Source organism: Euleptes europaea, chromosome 2 (assembly GCF_029931775.1).
Source record: "Euleptes europaea isolate rEulEur1 chromosome 2, rEulEur1.hap1, whole genome shotgun sequence".
Lineage (NCBI taxonomy): Eukaryota > Metazoa > Chordata > Lepidosauria > Squamata > Sphaerodactylidae > Euleptes > Euleptes europaea.
The window spans coordinates 104,075,651-104,102,827 of NC_079313.1; the positions used below are offsets into that span (position 1 = coordinate 104,075,651).

Consider the following 27,177-nt stretch of genomic DNA (forward strand, 5'->3'; position numbering starts at 1 on the left):
TCATTGAGCGAATATATGTGAAGTGATTTGAACATGTGAAATGCTAATGCATATACATTCTAATATGATAGCAGTGAAATTACAAAATTGGCTGATCAAGAGAAAGTTACAAGTCTGAAAATGGTGTTGTTCAACTCTCCCCATAAGAAATATCAGTTTTGCTCTTGACAGGGAAGGTAAGGCGAACCGATTGCTGGCGGAGATCTGGGGTTCAATGGTAATGATTTTCTTGGCGGTTTGACACTCACCGAAACGTCTTCATCGGTCTCCTTTAAACGGACCTGTGTAAAGGGTTAACAAAAAAAAAAAACGGCTCGGAGGAAAGAAAAGCGCATGCGTACGTGACTGAAGTCCTAACTCCTCCTCCTTTCTCTTCCTCCTCCTTTCACGGGAAACGCCACACGCATGCGTACTTCCGGTTGAGAGCGCCGGAGAAAAGGAAAAAGAACTCGCTTCGCACGGCAGGGAGGGCGTCAAGGCGCGTGCGCAGTGGGTGTTATGGAAATAGCGCTCCGGAGCGTGAATTTTCTGGCGCGGCCGGAAGTGTGCGGAGAGATTTGAGCGGAGCGTCCGATCAGCGTCCCCTCACCCACCGCGGGACGCTATGGAGCCGGGAGCTTGAGGGCGAAGCCGATGCTTTCTCCCCAGACATGTTAGCTGCTCCCCTCAGTGCAGGTGAGCGCTGCGAGCCGCTTCCCTCCCTCGCTCCCCGCCCCGGCCGTGGCCCACAGCGCGCTTTCTTTCAGGTGGGCCCGCCGGCCCCCCTCCGCCGCTCGCTTCCGCGTTCCGTTGTGGCTCCCTCGCCTTCCAGGTCTGGAGGCCTTGGCTCCCTTTCGCGTGAGGGGCAGGTGGGGTGCAGCTGGCAACGGCGGGCGGGCGGGGGGAGTGGGGGAGTGGCCCTCGGCGGGGTTCCGTGGCTTCCCCACCTTGTCCACCGTCCTCTTCCTCTGGAGTTTGAGGCAGAGGGTATGTATGCCAAGCCGGACTCTTTCCTTCCGTATAGTGGAGTGGCTGCTGTGGGGAGAAAGTGTTCCCTAAGGAGGAAAAGCCGGCCGGGCATCGAGTCCCGCTGGAAAGGGCGCCCCAGGAGCCACCAGGCCGTGTCCACGATAAACAGACCCCCCTCCCCGCCCAACGTTCCTCCCGTAATCTGAATTAGTAGCTGTGGCAACCTGGAGGGTAGAGGTTGGCCAGACAACTCCGGTAGGAGTTCGCTTCTCCAACTCAGATATGTGTAATCGGTAGGGTTGCCAACCTCCAGGTGCTAGCTGGGGATCTCCTGCTATTACGACTGTTCTCCAGCCGATAGAGGTCAGTTCCCCTGGAGAAAATGGCTGCTTTGGCAATTGGGCTCTATGGCATTGAAGTCCCTCCCCTCCCCAAAGCCCGCCCTCCTCAGGCTCCACCCCACAAACGTCCCGCCAGTGGTAAAGAGGGACCTGGCAACCCTAGTAGTCGGGTTCTCTGACTTTATCCTGGAATAAATTTTGTTCGCCTTTAAAGTGTCACTGGGCTCCTGTTTAATCGGATGCTAAGGTGTTTCCTATTTTTACGCGTAGGAGTGCTGACACTCATATTTTTCATCAGGCTGATGCAAGTTGTACTGAGGCTCCCACATGGTTTGTCTGAGGATGCAGCCCTATGCCCCCTTAAGTGTGGCAAGTCCCATTCAGCTTTCTTGCACATACACAGGTTTCAGCTGCGAGCTGTGAATTCGAACGTTCCTAGTTTGAATCCGTTGGTGTTCTTTCTGTGTGTGCATGCTTGTTGGAGGTCTTTAAGCAGAGGTTGGATGGCCATCTGTTGGGAGAGCTTTGATTGTGGGATCCTGCATGGCAGGGGGTTGGACTTGATGGCCCTTGTGGTCTCTTCCAACCTTGTGTGTGATTTTGTGATTTGTTATCTGAGTGCCCCTCCCCCTTACAACATAGGATAGAAATGCTGACATTACTGTGCAGTATTATTGTAAGAGGCATGATGACAAGATAGTGTAAGTGAAGTTTTTTAAATGACTGAAAGTGATATATTAATGCTAAGAATTATCACCTAGGAAAGGCAGTCATTTCCAGAAACTCATTTAATATCTACAGCTTGTGTATATTTACTTTCCTTCTCTGCCACCAGTTGGTTAACCTGAAATCTTGACTACTTCAGAAACGAACTCTTACTGATTGTCAGGATTTGATGTCGTGCCTGCTGACAAGTAGCATATTGGTGTCTAGTATTGGAATAAGCAATGTTTTTGTGGGCCCATAGTTCAAACAAACAAACCAAACCCATTCATCATCTACCTGTGAAGAGCTTGGTGTTGTGGCAAACAAAGGGGGTGGGATGAGGAAGAGGTGAGGGTTGTACAGACTAAATGCATTGGAAGAAAGTAGAACGCTGGTGGCTCAGTGCCAGAACCTCAGTCCCTTGAGTGGAGATCTGGCCCTGTGTGCTGATCAAAATAGTTTCTGTTTTTGTGCAGTATATGTTCCAGAGGTGACATCAGAGAGGATAGAGTCTTGCTGATGCTAAAGGAAGCAGGAATCTGCCCACTTCTGGGGGAAAGGAAACAACTTTGTGTAAGGGTGAACAGGTCAGCTCCATGTCAGTTTCTATTCCCCCCCCTTTTTAAGGGTAGCTTGATTGAACATATGGTAGCATGGTAGTTTAAATGTCTCTGGATGAAGCATCCTTCTTTGATCCTTTTTCAGTCTGGATTTTTTTTCCTGATTTTGAAATGTTAACAGCTTTAGGAGCCTTGCAATTGCTGGTAGGACTATTTCTCCATTGATCTTGGTTGACCTCTCAGGAGCTTTTGATACTGTGAATCATTACATTCTTGTTAAATGCCTGGAATAGCTGGTAAAGGTATCTGGACTAGAGTTCTAGTGCTTCATTTTTTTCCTTGTTGGGTAATAGGCTGAAGATGTCTTTGGTGATGCCAGAGCAGCCTCTACCACCCCCCATGCATTGGCTTTCATCATGCCACTGGACCCCATTATTTATCAATTCTGTTTAACATCTGTTAAGCCACTGAGAAATCATCTGAAGCTTTTGGGGATTGGGTATTACCAGTGTACCAATGACACTTATCTCTGTGTTTCATTAACTGAGTGCCTAGGAGCAGTTGCCTTGATTCTTAGTATGTAGAAGCTGTGACCAAATGGATAAGGTTGAACACGTTGAAGCCGAACCCAGACAAGATGGAAGAAGCACTGATGGGGAATTCCAGTGTTCTGGAGGACAGGGAAGCATGAGGCAGCATTTTCCTATCTGAGCAGGTTTGAAAAGTTGGGGTCCTGCCCTGTCTTGGATAGAACAGCAGTACTGTTATCCAGAATCTCCTTTTAGCAGTTGTTTTTGCTTCAAATTTGCACAGTCCCTTTTTAGATAGCAAGAATCTTGCCATGTTTGTTCATGCTTTTGGAGCCTCTAGGCTTTTGATCATTGCAGTAGTTATTATGCAGGGCGGTTTGCCTCTGAAGACTGTTGGAAAGCTTCATTATGTGCAGAGTGCAGCTGGTTTTCTACTGACAAATAAAGGGTAGCAAGAGTATGTTCAGCTAATTCTGTTTCAGTGGGAGCCTTAGCACTGTTTTCATGTTATAGGTCATGCTATGAGTCTCCTTGGAGTGTGAAGCAGGGTATTTACTGTACTTGACCTCAGTGCTATAGATCCTCTGTCTTGAGGACATATGGTGGTACTCCTCTAGAAGGCAATGAGGAAGACGTATAACCTACTTACTTCAGAAGGCATTTGCTGATAAGGTTCTAGTTTTTCTGCTTTTACTGTGTTTTGTGTTCATCTGTGCTTATATGTTGTGTTTATCTGAGCCACTTAGCTGTGGAATTGTAGTATATACATATATTTGCTGCTTGCTACATCTAAGAGAGGAGCCCTATGGCGCAGAGTGGTAAACTGCAGTACTGCAGTCCAAGCTCTGCTCACGACCTGAGTTCGATCCCGACGGAAGTTGGTTTCAGGTAGCCAGCTCAAGGTTGACTCAGCCTTCCATCCTTCCGAGGTCAGTAAAATGAGTACCCAGCTTGCTGGGGGTAAAGGGAAGACGACTGGGGAAGGCACTGGTAAACAAAAGTCTGCCTAGAAAACGTTGGGATTTGACGTCACCCCATGGGTCAGGAATGACCTGGTGCTTGCACAGGGGACCTTTACCTTTTACATCTAAGAGATTAATTTTAAATCTACAAGAACCTTTTCTCATTTGCCTGTGTAAATGAGGGTTAAAGGTGTTTTAAGAAACTCTCATTTAGGGCATTGGTTTGTAAAAAGTGTTCAAGAAACTTTTTTGGGGGGTCTTTGGTATTCTGTTTAAGGAGAGGGTATGATAAGCTCTGCCAATGTTGAGTCTGAATTAATGCTATTTACATGAGTATTCAAACTTAATCTTATTCCCAGTAATTAATACATTGTAAACTTTCCATACTTGAAATATTGTCGAAGGCTTTCACGGTCAGAGTTCATTGGTTCTTGTAGGTTATCCGGGCTGTGTAACCGTGGTCTTGGAATTTTCTTTCCTGACGTTTCGCCAGCAACTGTGGACAATACTCAGCTCAAACCCAACCCCTTTCTGACTATATATTACTCTTCCTACACCCTTGACACTGAGAGACGCTGTCCTTCAGTGTTACTACTCTGAAGATGCCTGCCACAGTTGTTGGCGAAACGTCAGGAAAGAAAATTCCAAGACCACGGTTACACAGCCCGGATAACCTACAAGAACCAATTTCCATACTTGGTTGTTAGATCTACACTAGAGACGAGCCATACTGGTCTATGCTTGTTTTGCATGAGAGTTGTGACAAAAGAAAATCAAGCCAAGATACACATCCGGTCAGAAGCATTTTCTTTCACTTCTCTAGAGAAGCAGATTTCAACATGGATATTTCAGGATTTAAAAAAGTCCAATAGCTTGTTTTTATACTGTACATTGTTTTAATTGTAAGCCCCCTGGAGTAGGTCTCTGAAGAGGTAGCATAGAAATATACTAAATAAACAAGAATTGTTGAGTTAGTAATGTGTAAGTAAGCTGAAGTAGATGGGGTTCCTGATCTTCCGTTACCCTGGTTTGACTCTTCTGCATTGAAACAACAAGAAGTTCTGTGACACCTTTGAAAAACAACACATTTATTGTGGCATAAACGTTAATGCGTCCAGATACTTATACTAATTCTGTAGGTACCGTATATACCCATGTATAAGCCGACCCGCATATAAGCAGAGGTGCCTAATTTCTCCCCCAAAATGGGGAAAAATTAGGCACCAGCGTATAAGCCGAGGGTCGTCTTATAACCCCTCCCCCCCAGCAGTCTTACCTTAATCCAGGTGCGCAGGCGGAGGCCCCGTAGACCGCTCCTAGGCCGCTCCAGGCCCGGCGAAGGTGGCAGCGGCCACCCCAGGTCGCTCCTGGCTGGGGGGAGCTGCGCGCACCCGGCGGGGGCGGTGGTGCGGCCTTCCAGTGGCCGCAGGAGGCCTTCCCAGGCCGGTGCCGGTCGGCAGGAGCCGTGCTGCGCCCGGCGGGGCCGGCGACGGGGCCTCCAGAGGCCCTCCCAGGCCGGTGCCGGCCGGCAGGAGCCGCGCTGCGCCCGGCGGGGGCAGCGACGGGGCCTCCAGAGGCCCTCCCACGGCGGCGATGGTGGCGGCGGCAAGTTGCCCCCTCCCCCCTCCCCTACCATATTGACCCGCGTATAAGCCGAGGCCGGCTTTTTCAGCCCTTTTTTTGGGCTGAAAAACTCGGCTTATACGCAAGTATATACAGTATATTTACTCAATGAAACAAATGGAAGATGATGGCGGGAACACAGGTTTTTAAGATACATATCTAATCCAAAGAATAATTCAGTCAATTTGTGTGGGTGGGCGCTGCCTGCCTCTTCTGAACTGGCAAAGATAAATAGTGTACATAAACAGGTAAGGAGGGATGGTTACTTTCTGTAGAGAACTAGCTCCTTCCAGTCACCCACATTTTGTAGAGGTTAGTAATCCTCTGGGGAGAAATCTTTCTCCCATATATGGGACTGGTGGGGAAAAAACAAATTGGCTGCTTACATATGTGGATTTTATTAGATGGAAGTTCCAATTAAAGTTGAACCTTGTTTCTCTTTGGCCCCACTCATTCATGACAACTCATTTTAGGGTATTGTCCAAGGCTTTCACGGTCAGAGTTCATTGGTTCTTGTGGGTTATCCGGGCTGTGTAACAGTGGTCTTGGGATTTTCTTTCCTGACGCCTGCCACAGCTGCTGGCGAAACATCTTCAGAGGAGTAACACTGAAGGACAGTGTCTCTCACACAGATCGCTACTTAGACAAAAACTCCAACCACCACCCCCGACAGAAAAGAGGAATAATCAAAACATTAATGGACCGTGCAAGACGGATCTGTGAACCACAGTTGCTCAAGGAAGAAACTAATCATCTAAATCACGCACTGCTAGCAAACGGCTATTCCAGAAATGAAATCAGAAGGGCCATTAAACCAATCAAAAATCAGAAAACTCAGGAAAAACAGTCTCCCATAGGAAAGGTATTCTTGCCATTTATTAAAGGAGTCACTGATATGGAGAAACTTTTGAAAAAACATAACCTACAAACAATGTTTAAACCCACCAAGAAAATACAACAGATGCTACGATCAGCAAAAGACAAAAGAGACCCCCTCACCTCTGCAGGAGTATATAGTATACCTTGCAGCTGTGGACAAGTTTACATCGGGAGAACAAAACGCAGCATACAAACAAGGATAAAAGAACATGAAAGATACTGCAGACTTGGCCAACCTGAGAAATCATCAGTGGCTGAACATGGACTGACACAAACAGGACACAGGGTCTTATTCCAAGACACTGAAAGACTGGACAATTCTACCAACTATTTTGTCAGATTGCACAGAGAAGCCATTGAAATTCATAAACATCAGCACAACTTTAACAGAAGAGAGTTTAAGAATGAATAAGGCTTGGCTTCCTGTCCTGAAAACCTCCAGACTAACCAAGACTACAGTCCACAATAGCCATGCAGATTAGCTTTGGATTTCACACATTAACAGATCACTTCAGGATACAATGGTTCCATATTAACATACCACACCCTCATTAGCACATTATCTTGATACTTACAGGGCAATGATTAGCACATTACCTTTGATACTTTTTGCAGGACAATAATTCAGCTCAACCCAACCCCTTTCTGACTATATATTACTCTTCCTACACACCTGACACTGAGAGACACTGTCCTTCAGTGTTACTCCTCTGAAGATGCCTGCCGAAACGTCAGCTGCTGGCGAAACGTCAGGAAAGAAAATACCAAGACCACGGTTACACAGCCCAGATAACCCACAAGAATCATTTTAGGGTGTTTACTGTTTTTTATGTCCGTTGCCTGTTTTTATGGCTTGCTTTAATACTGATACTTTTATGGTGATTGTACTCAAGAATCTCATGAGGATTTGTAGTGGAAGGAAAATCTCATCTGCCTTCCTGCTGGCACCCACTTTCTTTCCTCTTGCTTACCGTCCCACCTTCATGTTGCTTCCTTCTCTCCTCCAACCATCCTGCTAACTACTCTCTTCCTCCCTAACCTGCCTTCCATCACTGCCTTCTTACTTCCCACTCGCTGTTTTATCAGTGTCTGGCTGTATGGGGTTGCTTAGATCAGCCATGAACTTGCAAAACAGTCAGCATTTTGTTTTTCAAAGTTCTTATATGCACATACCTGTTCCCTGCTTTTTGTGGTGTTGTAATCTTTTTTTGAAACTTTTGAGACTTTTCTCAAACCTGGGGGCTGTAGAAATATCTCCTGTTTCTGTAGCTTGCCCCACTGTGTGGATTTTTGATCCCCTCCCTGAAGCCAAGTTTAGAATTAGTTACAAGATTGTAGTGTTTGTAGTTGCAAGCTGGCATGAACTCATGTCTGGATGGGCTTCATATAAATGTTCTAAATAAATTCAGGAAGGAAGAGCTGCTTACTTTAAAACTCAGTCTTCTCCAAGGCAGCCTGATGGAACCAGGTGCTGGCAGCTCTAAGAAGATCTTGACTTGTCATTGAAGCAAGCAAACCTTATTTGGAAGAGGCCAGAATCATAGTAACATGCAGGGAATTCACAACTCCCTTCCCCCCACCCACCCCCACACACAGTGACCTGTGCTGCCCAGAAGATGACAAAAAAGCCTCCAGGATCCCTGGCCAGTCTGACCTGGAGGAAAATTGCTTCCTGACCCCAAAGTGGCGATTGGCATTACCTTGGGCTTCCTGACCCCAAAGTGGCGATTGGCATTACCTTGGGCATGTAAGAAAGGGCCCTTCCTGCCCTCCCTTTCATGATCTGCCTAAATTCACAGAATCAGCATTGCTGTCAGATGGCCATCTAGCCTCTGCTTAAAAAGCTCCCACCTCCCAAGGATGCCTGTAGCTAGTTACTGGTGTGGCTAACTGGCTTGCCATATATGCGCAGGCCCCCGCCACTCACCACTGCATCTCTGCAATACTGTTGCAATGTCTGATTCTCTTGGGCAACTATGAAGTTGAAATTTGCTGTCCATTCTTTGTATACCTCCTGAGTCAGTAGGGCCAGGCTGTTTCTCAGGCAGGACTGCAAATGTAAAATTGCTGCAAACCTTCAACCTGGGGGTGTGGTCGAGGTAGGGTTTTTGTCCAGAAATTTTTTTTTGTACTATTTGCCCATACTATTATATAATGCTAAGATATTCACATATAAAATTCTACTATCTGGCATATTTAATTAAAATATAAGGCTTAATCTTTATAAGCGAATTACTTAGTACTAGAGAGAGCGAGAGCTTCAAACTGCTGCGTCCTATTCACATTTCTGGGGTCATTGTCTTCACTGTGCCCGACGGGTCAGTGGCTAAGTACAGTTCTTGGGGGCTGTGGCCTGTTAGCAGAAGGGGGACGAGCCTGGGATTTTCAGAAGGTGGTTTCTACAGCTCACCATCAACTGGACTATGGGCTTCTTAGAGGGATGCTAACCACCTGTGAGAGTGTAGTCGTGCGGGTTGCTGTGGCTCCCTTTGGCTTCATTGATATGGCATTTTCTGGATCAAGTAAAATATTTATGACTCCACTATCACTGTACCTGCATCATAAATGTAGAACATGGTCAAGTCTTTTCCTGATTAAAATGGCACCCAAATGGAGTGGTTACTAAGCACCTGCTTCTGTTGTTTTGAACACAAGATATTTTGAATTGTTTTCCCATATTGTCAAATTGTTGGTAGCAATTGTGGACTCCTCACACTTCATAGTTTCCTGTAGCACTAGCCGCACCATTTTCCACCATATGTATCATGCCTCTTTAGGGCCCCATCCTGGTTGGCTGGTGTTTTTGCTCAAGAGGTGCGGGGGTTCTCTTCATCCTGGTTTGTTCTTCCTCGTGAGCTGTTGTGTGGATTAAATATTCCTATAAGACCTTCCCCTAAAGGTCCCACTCATCTAAAGGCAATATAAAACATTAGGCAGTGACAAGCAGGAGACCTGTGATATTTGCATCTTCCCCTTGCCTCAGTTTCTCCCCTTTCCTTTCGCTTCCTCCCTCCCTCCTTCAGAGTGGCCACTTTCTCTCTTTCTTTACCCCCCCTTCCTCCCCAACACTCCTTCTTGCCACATTCCCCCATCAGCTGGGCATTGGAAGGAATGGGTGACAGTTGAAGCAGAAAGTGCATTCTCACTGCTTTCTTCTTCAAAGCCTCATGGTGTACCTATCTGCGGAATGGGGGAATGGATAAGAGTGCCTGTCCCAACACATCCCTCTTTTCTGATGCCCAGCAGACTAGGGATGGGTGGCCCCAGGTGCTGTTCCCCTTTATCCCATCCGCACTTTCCCCACCTCATCCTTGTTCTCCCCCTAAAACTCTAGTCTTTCTTGGCCCTGTAGTCTTCCAGCTGCTGCTTTCTCCATTTTCTTTAATTTCCTGGGGCCATGATCTCACAAGATCTAAGTTGGCATATTTTGTTGGAGTTGCACCTTTCTTCACCATTTTGGTTTTTTTTTTAATTGCTTTTTCAGAGTTTTCAGAGTTTTTCTGCAGAGTAATATAATTTTATATGCTCAGTTATAGAAGATGCATTTTATATTAAAACAGTAAAATAAGTTTAGATTTAATAGAGAATGAGTACCGTATATTTCACAACTTTAAGACTGATAATAAAGCAATTGAAATTGTTAGACTTTCTATTCCTTGGCTCCATCATCAACCAAAAGGGACTCTGAAACCAAGAAATCAGAAGGAGACTGAGAATAGGAACGGCAGCCATGAAGGCGATAGAACAGATTCTTAAGTGTAAGAATGTATGGCTGGTGACCAAGATAATTCATACCATAGTATTTCCCTTTACTATGTTTGGGTGTGAAAGTTGGACAATGATGAAAGTGACAGGAAGAAAATTGATTTATTTGAAATGTGGTGTTGAAGGAGAGTTTTACGGATACTGTGGACCGCCAAAAAAGACAAAGAAGTGAGTTCTAGATCAGAATCAAGCCTGAACTGTCCCTAGAAGCTAAAATGACTATTGTACTTTGGACACATTATGAGAAGACAAGAATACCTGGAAAAGACAATAAAGCTAGGAAAAGTGGAAGACAGCAGGAAAAGAGGAAGACCCAACATGAGATGGATTGACTCAATAAAGGAAGCCACAGCCCTCAGTTTGCAAAGCCTCAGCAAGGCTGTTAATAATAGGAAGTTTTGGCGGTCATTAATTCACAGGGTCAACATAAGTTGGAAGTGACTTGATGGCTGTTAACGCACACATTTCAGTTTCCCCCAAAATTTCCATTGGTGGGGGCATACGTTTTTTAACGGCTTCAACATTTCCAGAAGTAGTATGTCTCTGAATGCAGCATTTGTGTGCCATAGCCAAGTGCAGTATTTGTAATCAGGCTCCATACCTGAGGGAAGGAGGCAGGTGTCTCTAGAATCCAAGGCTTAGCAGTTAGTTTATTGCCCAGTTATTGGGATTTTATCTGTTTTACTTAATATTTATATACCTGCTTTTCTCTCAGGCATCCCTGTCTCGTTGAGTCTGAAGGTGGATTACACAGTGTAAGTCAGTGCAATCAACAGAATAAGACATCTGATAAGCTAAGTAATAGGATCACAGAAATCTGAAACAAAACATAAATATTAGTGGTTATATATGAACCATGTTGGAAAGTGGAATTACATAGGTAAGAAACAATGAAGTGAAAGCAAGATAATACATACAGCTTATACTATATGCATTTTTTTAACCATTGCATTAAAATTTATCCCTATTATCTTTTTAAAAATGCCCTCCTGAACAGTTAGTTCAGTTAGGGAGGGGAAGGGAAGGTGATTGTAAGCCAGTTTGAGTCTCCCTTAAGTGGTAGAGAAAGTCGGCATATAAAAACCAACTCTTCTTCTTAGTTTGCAGGATGCCAGAAATGTGGGGCCATCCTGACCTTTTCAGGCAGGCCATTCCACAAGGTGGGGGTGGGGCGCGCACGCACAGAATGCGCAGAATGATCTTGCCCATTTGCAGAGTGGTACCTGCAGAAGACCCTGCTCAGTTGAGCAAAGTTGTCATGATGGGGAACTGGAGGCAGTTCTGAAGGTATGAGTGTACAAGGTATGAGTGTCCAAGGCCTTAAACTGAGTGTGGTCCTAGAATTGTTTAATATGTATGCTGCTCCTAGCTCCCAGTAGTAGCCAAGCTGCAGTATTTTGTACCTACTGGAGTCTCCAAGTTTACTTCAAGGACAGATCTATGTAGAGTTCATTACAGTAGTCTGGTCTTGATGCTACCATGGCATGAATCCAGGTGGCCAAGTTCTCCAAGTCAAGGTGGGGGGGGCATGTTCTGGCTTGTGCAGAGTTGAGGAAATGCTGTTCTTTTTTTTCTTTTTTTTTGGCGGATGGTATGTAGCGGTGATGTAGGTGTTCTGAAAAAAATTCTGATTTATATTTTCAGTAATTAAAACGATCAAAATTTTAATAATGGTGGCAAAATAAGGCAAATACACCACGCACAAGTCTCGGTCAGATCCAGGAGCCAGCTGCATTGCCCACTAGGATGGGCTGTCATACCTTATTTTTCACTTCATCCACAGGCAACTGAACGGAGTACTGGGGGTTGTCAGTGCTTCATATCTACGTTTAGCCTATCTAACATGGCTGATTACAGCACAACAGCCCTAACAGCTACACAGAGAGACTATATTTACATCTACAGGGCAGAAAAAATTTCTGCACAAAAATATAGCACTGGAAAATTTTCTGCTCTACATCACTGGTTCCTGGTACTGCTTCCAAGGTTGTGTTCAGTGTCTGCATGTATTTTTCTCCTAAAGGAAATAAATGTTGGCTCCTTAGGAAGTGTGAGGGTGTAGAGGATATCCTTCTGAAAGTGTTAGTTTTATTTTCAGTGATGTCTCCGATTAAGGCAAAGGTAAAGAAAGAAGTTTGTGTTTGGGGCATGCTCTATTGCAAAGGTCTGTTTCAAGCTGTGTGTGTGTAAGTGCCGTCAAGTCGCTTCCGACTCATGGCGACCCTTTGAATGAAAGTCCTCCAAAATGTCCTATCTTTGACAGCCTTGCTCAGATTTTGCAAATTGAAGGCTGTGGCTTCCTTTATTGAGTCAATCCATCTCTTGTTGGGTCTTCCTCTTTTCCTGCTGCCCTCAACTTTTCCTAGCATGACTGTCTTGCTACCACTTGTCTGGATTCCAGGCATTATTTAGTTACCTGTTTTTCCCCTTCTGGTAGCACACTGGTTTGAATGGGTTTTTTTTTTTTTTTGCCAGTTCTTCATATTCTTCTCTGGTGTTAGGATTAGGGTGAAGGAGTGTCTGAATATGGATACTGTGTTAAAGAGATGTGAAACATTTCTGTTTTACTGCTTCTTTTTTGTGTTGTTGTATAAGTAGTACTAATTCTGGTAGTCTCCCATCAGTGAAAGACACTTAGATCATTAGCAGTGTTGAGTAGGCTAAAATTTCTTCTGAATGGAAAACAGTAAGATCTGTATGTACAAAATACTATGACACGAGTGTTCTATGTCTGAGCTGTCTGGAGCTCGTTCAGCATATCTCAAATAAGCAACCTTGTGCCATAATATGCTATATTAGTAGAACAAAATGGTTCAGGAAGACACTTTTATAAAACAATGCATGCATTATCTGTTTCCTGTATGTATTATTCTGTTCTCACTTTGTTTTCATACTTTTGTAATACCATTTTGTGCTTTGTTTAACATAAGGTGAATACTCTATACTTCATTTCACGTCACTGTAATCCTAGTCCTACTTCATCGCTTATTAGATGTCCCATTTTATTGATTGCATTGATTTATAATGTGAACCCTGCCTTGATTCTCAGTAAGGAAAGTGTAAATCATGAAAATAAATAAATCTCTTGGTTTTAAGAGACTGTGGTTTGGTTTAAGCTGCCTACTTTTTATCGTTTGAGTATCTCTACAAAAAATTCAGCAGTAGCTTTAACACTTACACATTTTGAATAGATCTAGGAGAGAAGATTCTTTCATAGTGCCCACTATTTCAAGGCATTATTGTATACTCCCTGGAGTTCATTACTTCTCAGTTCTGTCAGAGGTAGGTGCCACAAGTGGGGAGAAGCTATCCCGTTCCCCCCACGTTTGCTTTCTCCCTTCTCCCCCCACTTCTTTCAGTCACTCTTTCTCCCTCCTGCCACTTCTTTTCTTACTCTCTCTCATCCATGCCTGTGACTTTCTCTTTCTGCCTCCCCACCCCAACACACACTTTTTCTGCCCCCCGCCACCCTCCTGGCCTTCCACTGAGGGAATCTATTGTTTAAATCTACAGGCGCTCCCTTTATCATTTTTGGGTTTCCTAAACCCCCCAATTATTTCTTTCAGGTTTGTAGAAAAAGCTGTCTTGCCTGTTCATGGCTTCAGTCATCGGATTTAAGTATCCAAAGATTTGGCTGACTTCACTATTAGAATATAAGATGAGTAGGGTGTGGTCATGACATAAAACATTTCATTGCATCCTGTGTGTTTATATTCAGCTTTGTTGATACTTAATACTTGAAGCTGGGTTGTGTCCAGTGCATTATTGCACTGCATAGCAGTGCATTATTGAAAATGAAGAAAGTAGATACAGGTAAAAGAGGGTAAAATTGTTTGGATTTTTGTTTCAGCCACACATGCCCCCTTGCATTGTGGCATCATTACAAGCTATAAAGTTCCCTGCATCTGCCGTAATTCAGGGAGGGAATTATGTAGCTTCTTTAAAGAAAATTAAAGGAATCTGAACTTTGGAAGTGGTGATATGACTTCTTCCAGTCAGTTTTAAGGCATACAGTGACTTGCCTTAGAGTGCATTAATGTAATTTATTAGTATGTTGACAGAGATTAATTTCAGCTAAACATCAGCAATAGAATCTGTTGGCCAAGTAGTGGAGTCTTTTGTTCTGTGCTAAGGTTCAGATCACCAATGTACAAAGCAGAGTACCGTATGTGCAGAGTATGTCACAGCTGAACAAAACCATCCTGGTGTCTACCACCACCTGGAGTTTGGACAGAGCTTCCAAATCATAGGATGCAAGTTCCATTAATTCCTGGGTATTATCACTTTTATTTTTGCAAGTTGGTTTCTACTGTATCTTTGCAGTGATTCATATTGAAGGGGCATGGCTCATTAGTACTGGCTGATATAATTAAGTCCATTATGAGGTGTATTTTGTTAAATATAGTAACTTCCTGTAAATTCTTCCTAGTAAATGTGTATAGATCAAATCTGCAAACGAAAGTTCATACTGTAATACATTTAGTACAGGAATCTTGCAAAGTATAGTTTAACTAACCATCAGTCTTGGTTCACATCTGAAGTAAAAATTACAAATATTATGATGCCAGTCAAATAATAAAATACAGGATGACAAACGTCAAATAGTTTATGAAGTCCTCATTCATTCAGGCAATGTCTCTTGCATTAGTTAATGATTTCTGTGCTACAGATTACACTGATTTATTGGATGCCTATCAAATCTTTTTGAGCATATTTATTCATGAGCTTTTGATAATCATGGCATAGGCCAGCATGTCATACAAATTACATGGTCATTAAATTCTATGTGTAACAGTCTTTTCTAATGACCTTCTGTTTATGCAACAAACACTCAGGAATATTACCTTATTATAAAAAATGTTCTTAATCTTTTCAGTGTTTGTGTCCCTAAAACCAAAAAGTAGCATACCTTTAGACCAAAAAACAAACAAAAAAAATCACCCTTATGGCGGATGCCTCATTGGACACCATGTCCTTTACAGCGCGGTCCATGGCTTCGGTAACCTCTGTAAGAAGAGCCTTATGGCCTGCGGACTTTAAGGCAAAAACAACTTTAATGACTTATCCCATCCAGGAGGGCCGTCTGTTTGGGGACAAATTAGATAGTATTTTAATAGAAACCAAGGACAAGAAGCACGTCCTTCCAAAACAATTTAAGAAAGACCCTCGGACTGCAACTTTCCAGGCCTTTTGTTCAACACGGACCCCAAACAGATACAGATCAGATTTCAGACGAGGATCTTGGAACTCCTCACAGCCCTTTCGGAGAGGTGGAAAGTTCTCCAAACCACAGGGTCAGCAACCCCAGTTGGAGAGAAGAGTCAAGTTCCCTAAGCCAAATCCCCAGTGACGCCAATCAGCAGCCAGTAGGGGGGAGGCTTCTGTTGTTCAGTTCCAGGTGGGCCACCTCGAACCCAGATCACTGGGTTTCACAAATCATTTCCAGGGGCTACCTCCTAGAATTTTCCTCCCCGCCAAAGTATCGTTTCCTACAATCTCCCATGCCAATCAAAGCAGAGAAACGCAACAGGTTGCTCAGGGTCATCCAACATCTATTGACAATCAAGGCCATAGAGCAGGTCCCCGCTCTCGAAAGGGGCCTGGGAGTTTATTCCATATTTTTTACAGTCCCCAAAAAGAACGGGGACTGGAGAGCCATCCTCAACCTAAAATACCTGAACAGGAGGATGGCTCGAAAGCATTTCCGTATGGAAACCGTAAAATCAATAGTGGATTCTCTACTCCCAGGAACCTTTATGACGGCGGTGGATTTGACAGAGGCTTACTTACACGTGCCTATTCACACCTCACACTGGCAGTTCCTGCATTTCACCTTTGGGAAGGCACACTTCCAGTTCAGGGCACTCCGGTTTGGGTTGGCATCTGCCCCGAGAGTGTTCACCAAAATTCTGATGACGATCATAGCCTCTCTCAGACAGGAGGGTATCCAGGTACATCCATACCTGGACGACATCCTGATCTGTGCACAGACAGAGACGCTATCCAGGCAACACACAGCGAGGGTGATACAAGTTCTTCAAGAACACGGGTATCTAATAAATTTCCTCAAGAGCTCCCTCTCACCTTCACAATCTGTGATCCACCTGGGGGTTCGAATAGATTCTGCCAAAGATGCTGTCTCACTACCCCAGGAGCGCATACAAAAATTGGTGTCCGCCGCTTCCAACACAGCCAGGGCCAGAACTGCCAGGATTATGTTCCTAGCTCATCTGCTGGGCTTAATGGTTGCCTGTATAGGGCACGTTTCCATTCCAGGCCACTGCAATGGCAAATCCGGCCCTTTTAGAGGGACATTGCCAGAAAGAGAGACAAAACAATATCCCCATCCATAGAGACACGGAAGAGCCTTTGGTGGTGGTCAGATCGAAAGAATCTATCCAGGCACACTCTGTATATTCACGAGGAGCCTACTTAAATACTTACGGACGCCAGCCTACAGGGCTGGGGCGCCACTCTATTGTCCCACACTACCCAGGGTCGGTGGTCCCCAGGGGAGTCATCTCTGCATATCAACATCCTGGAATTAAGGGCCGTAAAACTAGCCCTTCGAGCCTTCGCCCCTCTCATCAAAGGTTTGCATGTCCTAGTGCGAACGGACAATATCGCAACGAAGGCTCACCTAAACAAGCAGGGAGACTCCCAATCCTCTTCCCTGCATCGGGAAGCAGCACAGATCTTTACATGGGCTTAGACCAACTTGCAGTCTATTCGAGTGGAGCACATCAAAGGAATATTAAATGTGCAGGCGGACCATCTAAGCCGCCAATTCGCAGATGAAGGAAAATGGTCCTTAGACCATGCAGCCTTCTCTCAGATTACAACAGTTTTCGGAATGCCATTAGTAGACTTGTTCGCCTCCGCAAAAAATTGCAAAGTAAAGAGATTCTTCTCAAGGTTTTACCACCCAGCAGCAGAGGGCATAGACGCCCTCCTGAGCCCATGGCCACGAGGCCTGCTTTACGCTTTTCCTCCTCTACCCATTCTACCCAAGGTATTGAGGAAGGTAAGACAGGAACAGGTGGAGGTAATTCTAATAGCACTGTTCTGGCCTCATCAGCCAGGTTTGCGACTCTACACCAGATGGCGTGTCAGGATCTGTGGCCCATTCCAACTCAATGGGGCACACTGCGTCAGGGGACTCTAGTACACGCAGACCCTCAATGTCTCTCTTTGACCGCCTAGCGCTTGAGAGGGGGGCCCTTATAGATAGGGGTTACTCAGTAGAAGTTGTGCACACCATCCTAGAGGCACGTAAGCCTTCTACAAGGCACATTTACAATACTTCATGGAAGGCTTATGTTCGTTGGGCAAAGCCTAAGAAAGTGGATCCCCTTCACCCGGGTGTACACAAAATTCTAGAATTTTTGCAGGAGGGCCTACAGCTTAAACTGTCAGACTCCACATTGAGAAGACAAGTTGCAGCCTTGTCCATGGTTATTCCAGAATTGGATGGGGTCCCCACATCCAGACACCAGCATAGTCTCGCCTTCTTAAAGGGTGTAGCGCAGACACAGCCACTAATTTCCCACAGATTCCCATCGTGGAATCTTAATTTGGTGCTGAACGCACTCACGAAGGCACCATTCGAACCATTACGTACGGTGCCCATGAACTACCTTTGGATGAAGGTTCTATTTTTGGTATCGATCACATCCGCTAGACGAGTATCGGAACTCAGAGCCCTTTCCATTCGCAAGGGGCTTTGCACATTTCATAAGGACAAGGTAGTCCTAATTCCGGACCCTACCTTTTCTCCAAAAATAAATTCTCCCTTTCACAGGGATCAGGAGATAAACTTACCTTCCTTTTGTCCTAGACCATCAACTCCCAAGGAACATATTTGGCATACCCTTGACTTACGTAGGGCCCTACGTATTTTCATTGCCAGAACAGCTGACTTTCGTCAGACTGACTACATGTTCATAGGGATTAACAATCCTAGGAAGGGAAAGAGAATGTCGTCGTCAGCTATCAGCCGCACTCTCAAATTATGTATTTTACAGGCTTATGAGGCCTCGGCTACCCCTGCGCCAGAGGGTATCACAGCGTACACTCTGCGTAGTGCGGCAAACTCAGCGGCCTTTGACAGGCAGGCCCCTGTTGATGAAATTTGTAGAGCCGCTACCTGGGCATCAGTATCTACCTTCATTAAACATTACAGGGTAAATACGTGGGCATCTGCTCAGGCGGCCTTTGGTCGTAGAGTCCTGCAACACATGGTGGAGTAGGGGAGAATTCCCACCCGTTGGGGAGCTCTTGGAGGTCCCGCAAATCAAGACGCTGGAGCCTCAGTAGGAGAATGGAGCATTGTTTACTTACCGTGAATGCTCCTTCTCTTCTGAGGCGAAGGCATCTTGCCCACCCGACACAGGTTGCTACTCTACTCGGGGTTGACCTTTTGGGTTTTACACCTTCGCATACACTGAATCCCGGGACTTAGGGATTACGAACCAGGAAAATTCATGGTTTCCACCTTGGTTCTTCGTTTGCCACTGTTTGGGGGGTTTCATGTTTGTTATGCATGTTAATCATTAGAGGAGCTTCATTCCTGTTTTTAAGTAGCTAAGCAAGACTGTAACTGAGGTTTTGCAGGTTATTTCCCGCCAAGGGAAGACAGGAAACCAAAAGAATTAGTCCTGCCTACCCTGATGATGGAAGGAAATAACCCGCAAATCAAGACGCCTTCGCCTCAGAAGAGAAGGAGCATTCACAGTAAGTAAACAGTGCTCCATTAGTTGTTTTGGTCAATGTTTCTCCTGTGTTTTGTTCCTTCTTGTTCTTCGATTCATTAGCTCGTGCAGTAACCAAACTGAAACTGGGCATCTCCTACCTAGGAGGCAGGAAGTTGAAGAAATTGTTCCTGCCTCCCTGAGCAATTGGTGGGAATCACCAATTCCAAGATGCCCTTCGAACCACAGAGCAGAAGGCACCCTCACAGTAACTATCCAAGGTTCCATTTCTGATTAGACAAGAGACTGTTAGGCAAGCTAGTCTCTTGACATAGTAAAATGAAGATAAACCATGTGGTGGGAGTCAATCCACGTTGCACAGTTAGTGTTAATGTGCTTCAGAATTACCACTGGAGAAAATAAAAATAATATTAAATGCTTAGGTGTTCTTAGTGGCTGAAGAATTTGATGTTTTTGGAAAGCAAACTGGAGGATGAACAATGACGGCTGGAAGAATTCTGTTTCAGTTCAAGGGACGGCAAAATTAAGCAACTGCTAGATCAGGGTTATGCAACTCAAACCTTTACCCAGATCACAATGGTCTGCACAAGGCTTCTGAGTAGAATACTCTGGGGCATCCTATGACATCTCCAGATGTCCTGGCTGGATACAGTGGGTTCTCCCAAGAGACCTCTGTAGCCAGCTGGGACACTAGTTCCAATAGTGATTGGAGTTCTGTGACTTAGGCCTTTTAGGGAAGGGAGGGAAACAGCTATGGGTACTGGCTGGGACTGTGGACCATAGGGCAGGATCCCCCACCTTATGTAACTACTGTAATGGGCCATATATTGTGTACTTCTGTTCTAGTTTCTACTATAAATGATGCAAGTCTATGGACAAAAATATCTAAACTGTCAGCTTTTTTATAGGGTTCAATGTCATACCTCTTAGTGCTGAGAGCTTGCAGTACACTTGATTACATTTTTGCGGAACTACAATATTTTTAACCTGAAGTAATACTTTTAAACTGTTTTCGTTTTTTCTTGTTATTTTTGCTCCAGGCACAGACTTCTCTGCAGCATAAAGGCACTATGTACTCAGAGTGGAGGTCCCTACATCTAGTAATTCAAAATGATAAGGGTCACACTAGTGTTCTTCACAGCTATCCTGACAACGTGGGGAGAGAGGTCGCAAATGCTGTTGTGCGTCCCCTTGGCCAAGCCTTGAATGCTCCATTACCAGCTGAGAGTGTGCTGAAAACGGACAAAGAAGTGAGTGTTCGTCTGCAGACCTTTTTAGTACCATTTCTGTTTAGATGTAATGGTTAATGAGTTTTTTAAAAGGGTTGCAATCCTAGGTCTTCTTACCTAGGAGTAAGTCCTTTGTGTGCATAGGTAGTTGGTTCTGAGCAAACATGCATAGGATTGTGCTATAAATAACTCATGTTCTGAAGCATATGATAGTGCTGTTCATAGAAAGATTTTCCATTTTTTCACAGCCAAAGGAAATAACGTTTTTTGTGTTTATGCAAACCGGGGTGTAGACTTTTCCAGTCACTACAATTCATATTAGCAGCTAAATGTCTTATTTAGTTAATTTGGCCGGATATGAGGCACAATAGCAAAATATTGTTTTGCTGTGTTATCTGAATAGTATACCCTGTCAGCAGCCTTTGATATGATCCCTCATGCCTTGTTAGACTGGTTGGAGCAGGGAATTTCTAGCACAGTCCTAGAGTAGTTCCAGGTGTTTCCAACAAGACCTCTAGATGCTGCAGTCTCTGTCCCGAATGCTGTGTTTAAGTTGATGAGAGCAAACAAACTATGGAATGGAATTTTCTTGGCTCCCCTCTACAGTCCCCCCCCTCACTTTTCACTCCCCAAAATGCTGCCCTCAGCCTTTACAGGACTTCCAGGAACAGCTCTGTTTACAATGTGGGAGTCTTCAGTGAGAGGAGAGAATTACTAAAACTCCTCCAAACACAGAAATGCCCTTCCAGCAGTAGGAAACACAGATCCAAACAGCACGGGAGCCAGTGTGGTGTAAGTGTTTCTAGTATCTGGGCGATCCAGGTTCAAATCCCCCACACTGTCATGGAAGCTTGCTGGATGATCTTGGGCCAGTTATATGCTTTCTGCCTAACCTATCTCACAAGGTTGTTGTGAGGATAAAATGGAGAAGGGAAGGATGTTGTAAGCCACTTTAGGTCCCTAAAGGTAAAGGTCCTCTGTGCAAGCACCGGGTCATTCCTGACCCATGGGGTGTCGTCACATCCCGGTGTTTACTAGGCAGACTTTGTTTACGGGGTGATTTGCCAGTGCCTTCCCCAGTCATGTTCCCTTTACCCCCAGCAAGCTGGGTGCTCATTTTACCGACCTCGGAAGGTTGGAAGGCTGAGTCAACTTTGAGCCGGCTACCTGAAACCAACTTCCGTCGGGATCGAACTCAGGTCGTGAGCAGAGCTTGGACTGCAGTTCTGCAGCTTACCACTCTGCGCCACAGGGCAGAGCTATTTGGTATAAAGCTCGAGTAATTTTGCTGCTTCAAGTACAACAAGGAAGCAGAATTCTTATTTTGTCTCCCAGGAAGGAGTGGTTATGAACGCTTTCAATAAGGACCTTGTTCATGCAGTCTTCACGCTGGTTAAATTATTTAATGCTCAGTAGACCAGCAGTCCGCCCTGACCTGGATGGCCCAGGCTAGGCTGATCTCGTCAGATCTCAGAAGCTAAGCAGGGTCAGCCCTGGTTAGTATTTGGATGGGAAACCAGGGTTGCTGTGCAGAGGAAGGCACTGGCAAACCACCTCTGTTAGTCTCTTGCCATGAAACCCCCCCAAAAGGGGTCAACATAAGTCGGCTTCGACTTGATGGCACTTTACACACACACACAGACCAGCAGTCCAGTGCATAAATGTCCCCCTTTCCCCCCCCCCCACAGACAGTTGCTGTACAATGTACATTATGAGCATGAGCCAGTATGTTCATTCATGTGTGCACCAGGCATTGGTAATTCTGCTGACCTCTTTCTGAGGTGGACATATGATTGTAAGCACATACCTTAATGAAGGAAGGTGTTGCGCTTATCATGTTGGAGGGCTTGCATGCTATCTTCCCACTGTGATAATCTGTACTTTTGTCATTGCAGTTGTTTACAGTTCTCCTCTATATGGCTGGGGGGTTGGGGCTGCCAGATGAGACAGTTATATGTAAAAATAAACCATGTGATACTGTAACACTTCACTTTTCTTCTAGGTAAAATGGACCATGGAGGTGGTTTGTTATGGCCTTACCTTGCCTTTAGATGGTGACACAGTGAAGTACTGTGTTGATGTTTATACGGACTGGATTATGGCTCTGGTCTTACCAAAAGATTCCATTCCTCCACCCATTGTGAAAGAGCCAAATCTTTATGTTCAGATCATTCTCAAACATCTGCAAAATCTCTTTGTACCAAGGTGAGTTGCAACAAATAGAAAATAATTTTAATTTCATGTATTCAGTATAGTTCTTAACCTAGTGTTTCAGGCAGATTGGTAGCTATAACACACATTTAATTATATTTCATTTTAATATATTCCTCCATTTAAAGAGTTAACATAGGATGTAGACGATTCTCACAACTTCCTGTTTTGGAAGATGAATTTTAATAGGTGTAATTTTTAAAGTCAAAGGTAATTTATAAGAGATTGGTAGCTGTTAGGGGGGAAAAGGATGTATTCTAGACAGGGAAATGTTAAAGCTGTAATAAAGAATTCATTTTGAAAGTAATTATTATGTATATACGTGGTACAGTATATATGTAGCAGCCCTAATAGCCCAGAGTAGCCAGATCTCATCAGAGCTCAGAAGCTAAGTGCAGTTGGTAATTGGAGGAGAGACCACCAAGGGAGACTGGGGCTGCTGTGCAGAGGAAGGCAATGGGAAACCAGCTCTGCTCATGTGTTTTACCTTGAAAACCCTATGAGGTAGCCTTTTATGGGGTCACCATGGGTTGGTAGAGACTCAGGGGCACACTTCACCTTTATAGTTTACATATCAGCATTGCTGATTTCTATATTGAAGCTTACCAAACAAGTCTCGACATGTTTTATTTATTTATTTTTTTGGTAAAATGATTATTTAGACCTGATTGCTTAGGAAGGTGGAAGCCATGATGTGTTTGGGTGTTAAAAATGGGGTCTGTGCTGCCTTCAGAACAAGGTGTCAGCAATGACATCTGGTTTAGCCCAGATTTGCTCTGAATTATTGGAACCCATGACAGCCATGGACTATAAAGGTTGTGAGAATCTTATCTGAAAGTCAGTAGGTGTTCAATTTGCCTGTTAAACTTCAGTGGTCTTTTGCATGCTCTTACAACGGTCTCATTGCAAATAAGATTATTAAGAATTGTTCCTGAATGCCTTTTCTATTTTTGTTGTGGGGAAAAAGTGGTGAGGAAACAGTGAGGAAACAATCTTAGGCATATGTGAACAATTCACAATTGGGAGCACTATATATTTGCTTACTTCTTAAATTCTGGTATTAAAATACCAGGCTGGAAAAGGCAAAAGTATGAATTGGTCCATAGTGGTGACTTCCCATGCTGATTTTTGATACATTTGTTTAGGAAGGAAAGGGGGCACCATGAAGACTAATGAGCTTTTTGAAGCATAAGAAATTTTGGGATTACATTTCACTTCATATCACCTGTTCTTATAGGAATTGTATCGAGTCTCTAGCAGGTCCCCATATGTGGCTAGTAGGTTATTGTCAGCCTGGTTGCTCAGAGGTTCGCGACTAAATTCTATTAATACCATGGCTTTCTTCCATGGAACTGCAGGTAGGCTGCATAGTGTTCTCAGGTAAGCCCACAACCAGGCACTTACCAGGCCCAGACTGTGACCTGCCCATTGGTACATGCATTTGCAAATATTGCACGATTTGTATGTCTGCAAATCTGTCAATGCTGAGTGACTCTTAATGCTGTTGTAAATGAGAGAGCCTTTTAAAATGATATAGTGTATGAGGATTCTAGCATTCTTTTTTTTTAAATGTGTCTTATTAAAAATTTAAGAGGAGATGTTCTGCAGCTAAAGAGCTGTTTCTTTGGCTACAGGCAGGATCAAGGCTCCAGTCAGGTTAAACTGTGCTTGCAAGTTTTGAAAGCCGTCCAGAAATTGGCTCATGAGTCGATCACCATGGCTCGAGAAACATGGGAGGTTTTATTATTGTTTCTGCTACAGATTAATGATACTCTGCTGGCAGCTCCAACAGTGCAAGGTTTGTATTAATCTTTTTTCCATATCTACTGTTTGCGGTGTGTGACTTTGTATGATATGCAATCACAAGAGGCCTCAGCACGTCCATTCCTACCATTAACTCTAGGCTTATAGCCATTAAATGAATGAGGTTGAGGCAGTGAGCCTCCTGCTTAAATTCTTAACTTGGATTTCTGCAAAATAACTGTACACTTCCATTATGATGATCACATAAGCATTACTCGAGTTGTCGATCTTTATGTTCACATATGGGCAGTGCATATGATTTCTGCATGTGATTCTAATAGCCATGAATATCTGAACTTTGATTTACCATGAGAAGTTGTCTAATTGAAGTGAACCGTAGCTATGATTTGCTACAGAAATGGCAGCAAGATATAAAGCTATAAACGAAGGTTGCACTTTAGAATACTCACTGTAATACAAACTTGAGGACCCTCATCCTTCATTTTTAGTGAAAGGCCTGCACTACTGTTGGGTTGGAAACAGACTGTAGACAGCTCCTCATGCTGTATCCTAAAGCATTTTTGTGGGTCAGGATTGGATGTACTGTGTGCTCCTATTGTTCTCTGAAACACCTGTGTCAGGATTCCTAGCTACAGTGTTCTAGGCAGGCCTTTCCAAGCAGTATGGGGGTTCTTGTATTACACAGGCATGGGTTGAAATGTTCTGTACAATGGTTGCAACGACTTAAATGTTCCAAAGCATGGGACCTTTCCTATATGTGTGGGGTTGTGTTTTTTTTGTTTCATCTGTATTCTCAGAGTCCCATTAAAAATAGTATTGTGGAGTTTCAGGAAAGGGAGCAAATTCCCTTGGTGGGCCATAAATACTTCCCACAGTTGTCAACATTCTTTTTGCTTGTAACAGGAAAATGCTGCATAGAAAAGGGAAGCTGGTCACTGAAGTTGACTCGTGTAGGAAAAGTGTGTGCAGGGAGAGATACTGAAGAAAAGGTCTATATGATGTAACTTGGCATCTGCCCCAGATCTTCTGTGGTGACAAATGGCTATTTGTCGAAGGAACAGGATGATTGCAGAAGTACACTTGAATGTTTGAATAACTGTTTAAAAACAGCAGTATAGGATAACCCAACATCCATGCAACTACTTCTGGAAATTCAAGTTATTCCCTATTTAAAACGGCTTTTCAAGTCCCTCCTTGTTTTTGCTAATTGCAGAGGTAACACAGAATGGTGTGGGTTTTCTGGAAGGATCTGAATCTGAAAAATTTCCAGTGCCTTAAATAGAGCATGATCTGACTTAACGTGTTTAAGTGTACTTTAAATTTTGTGTTTAAACATATTCACTGCTTTGTTTAGAAGTCCTTTTTCTTGGAATAACACTTGTAAAAATGTTAAGACAGTATAGCATATCCTTCCTTTAATTGTTTAAATTTAAGGGTGGGGGAACCAAAGGCACTGAAAATTGTTGTTACTAATAGTAGCACATCCAAAGTAATTGAGATTCAAACCTGAGTCTCACAGTCTGGCACTGTAACCACTATAGCATGCTGGCTTCCAAAAATAAAGCACTCAAATTTCTGCCCCACATCTCTGGTAAAAATATAGAAACTTGTGTAATTCTAATTTCTTCTATGAATCCAATGGCTTATGCAGAACCTCAGAACAGTGGTGATGACTCTGGAGCAAGCAGAGAGCCACATTTCCAATTACCATCAACCAAAAGAGCCACATTTGCATCAGGCCTGCATCTTAGGGAGGCTGGCAGCTTACCCATTCCTTTGGCAGTTTCAAGGTGGGAACTACCTGCTAGTCAGAAACCCCACTGAGCAAGGGTTTTTCCCACCTGGCTAAAACATGGGGCAGATGCCATACAGGGGGACGGTGCTGAGAAGAGTCACGTGTGGCTCCCAAACCACTGAGTTAATATCACTCCTTCAGAGTATCATGTTTTGTTTCTATACCTTAGTGGTTTTGGGGAGAGTTTTTAAAAGTTCATTGGCAGTGTTTTTACAAAACAGAATTTCTTACTCAGCACCGTAAGTACAGAATTATGGACCACTTCATGCTATACTCCCTTTCTTTTACACATCAACGTTTGCTGATTGAGTCCAGAATTGTATCCACATATTTCCAAGCAGTGTTCTGGATCACAGAGGGCTATACAATGTTCTTATCACATATTAAGCAGATATATGAGTGATGTTTGACTGGTATGATACAGTGGTGATGATGACAAACCGCAAGTGTGTCAATATGCAGCAGTCCAGGATTGTATTTGTAAAGCTGAATATGCTGCAGGACAGATAATCGATAACAGTGCATAATTTGAAAATACAGGGATCTCCAAAAGATGATGGTATAAAGATCTCCTTTAGGTCATTTAGAGAGAGAGAGAGATTAAACTTCCTTTTTTTTTGCTCCAATTATAGGTGGAATTGCTGAGAATCTGGCCGAGAAGTTGATCGGTGTGCTGTTTGAAGTATGGTTGCTCGCCTGCACTCGGTGCTTTCCCACACCACCTTACTGGAAAACTGCCAAAGAGATGGTAGCAAACTGGCGGCATCATTCTGCAGTGGTGGAGCAGTGGAGCAAAGTAATCTGTGCCCTTACGGCTAGGTAACTTTGTCTTTTTCAATCATTCACTTTGATGCTGTAAACTTACAATATAAGTTGAAGAATTCCAGCAGATGAACATGTGATTTCAGGTAGCATGTTTTAGGAGCTCTTGCCACAGCATTATCTTCTAGAAAAGGGACTGCTGTTCACTAAGCATTGGGCTGGCCAAAACACTTCTTCCTTGATGTCTAGTTTTCCATGTAGAGGCATTTTTTTTGTATGTGGGGTTCATTTCATCGTGAAATAGGATTGCCAATAGCTTGGGGGGGGGGGAAATCCTGCCCTTTCAACAGATGTTTAAGGCAATGTTATTTAACAGGTGATGTGATGTACCT

At 43.9% G+C, this 27,177-nt stretch overlaps 1 protein-coding gene across 3 annotated transcripts in view; it reads left to right on the top strand.

Moving 5' to 3' along the window:
• Positions 1-604: 604 nt before the first annotated feature.
• Positions 605-27,177, top strand: part of RALGAPB (Ral GTPase activating protein non-catalytic subunit beta) — a 75,433-nt gene continuing 48,860 nt past the window's right edge. For all 3 annotated transcript variants that reach the window (XM_056844991.1, XM_056844992.1, XM_056844993.1), the window contains exons 1-5: positions 605-675; positions 20,065-20,274; positions 22,256-22,458; positions 24,099-24,262; positions 26,656-26,842. In XM_056844991.1, the coding sequence (XP_056700969.1) occupies positions 20,095-20,274; positions 22,256-22,458; positions 24,099-24,262; positions 26,656-26,842 (734 nt within the window). In that variant the 5' untranslated portion in view covers positions 605-675; positions 20,065-20,094. The remainder of the gene's footprint in view (positions 676-20,064; positions 20,275-22,255; positions 22,459-24,098; positions 24,263-26,655; positions 26,843-27,177) is intronic.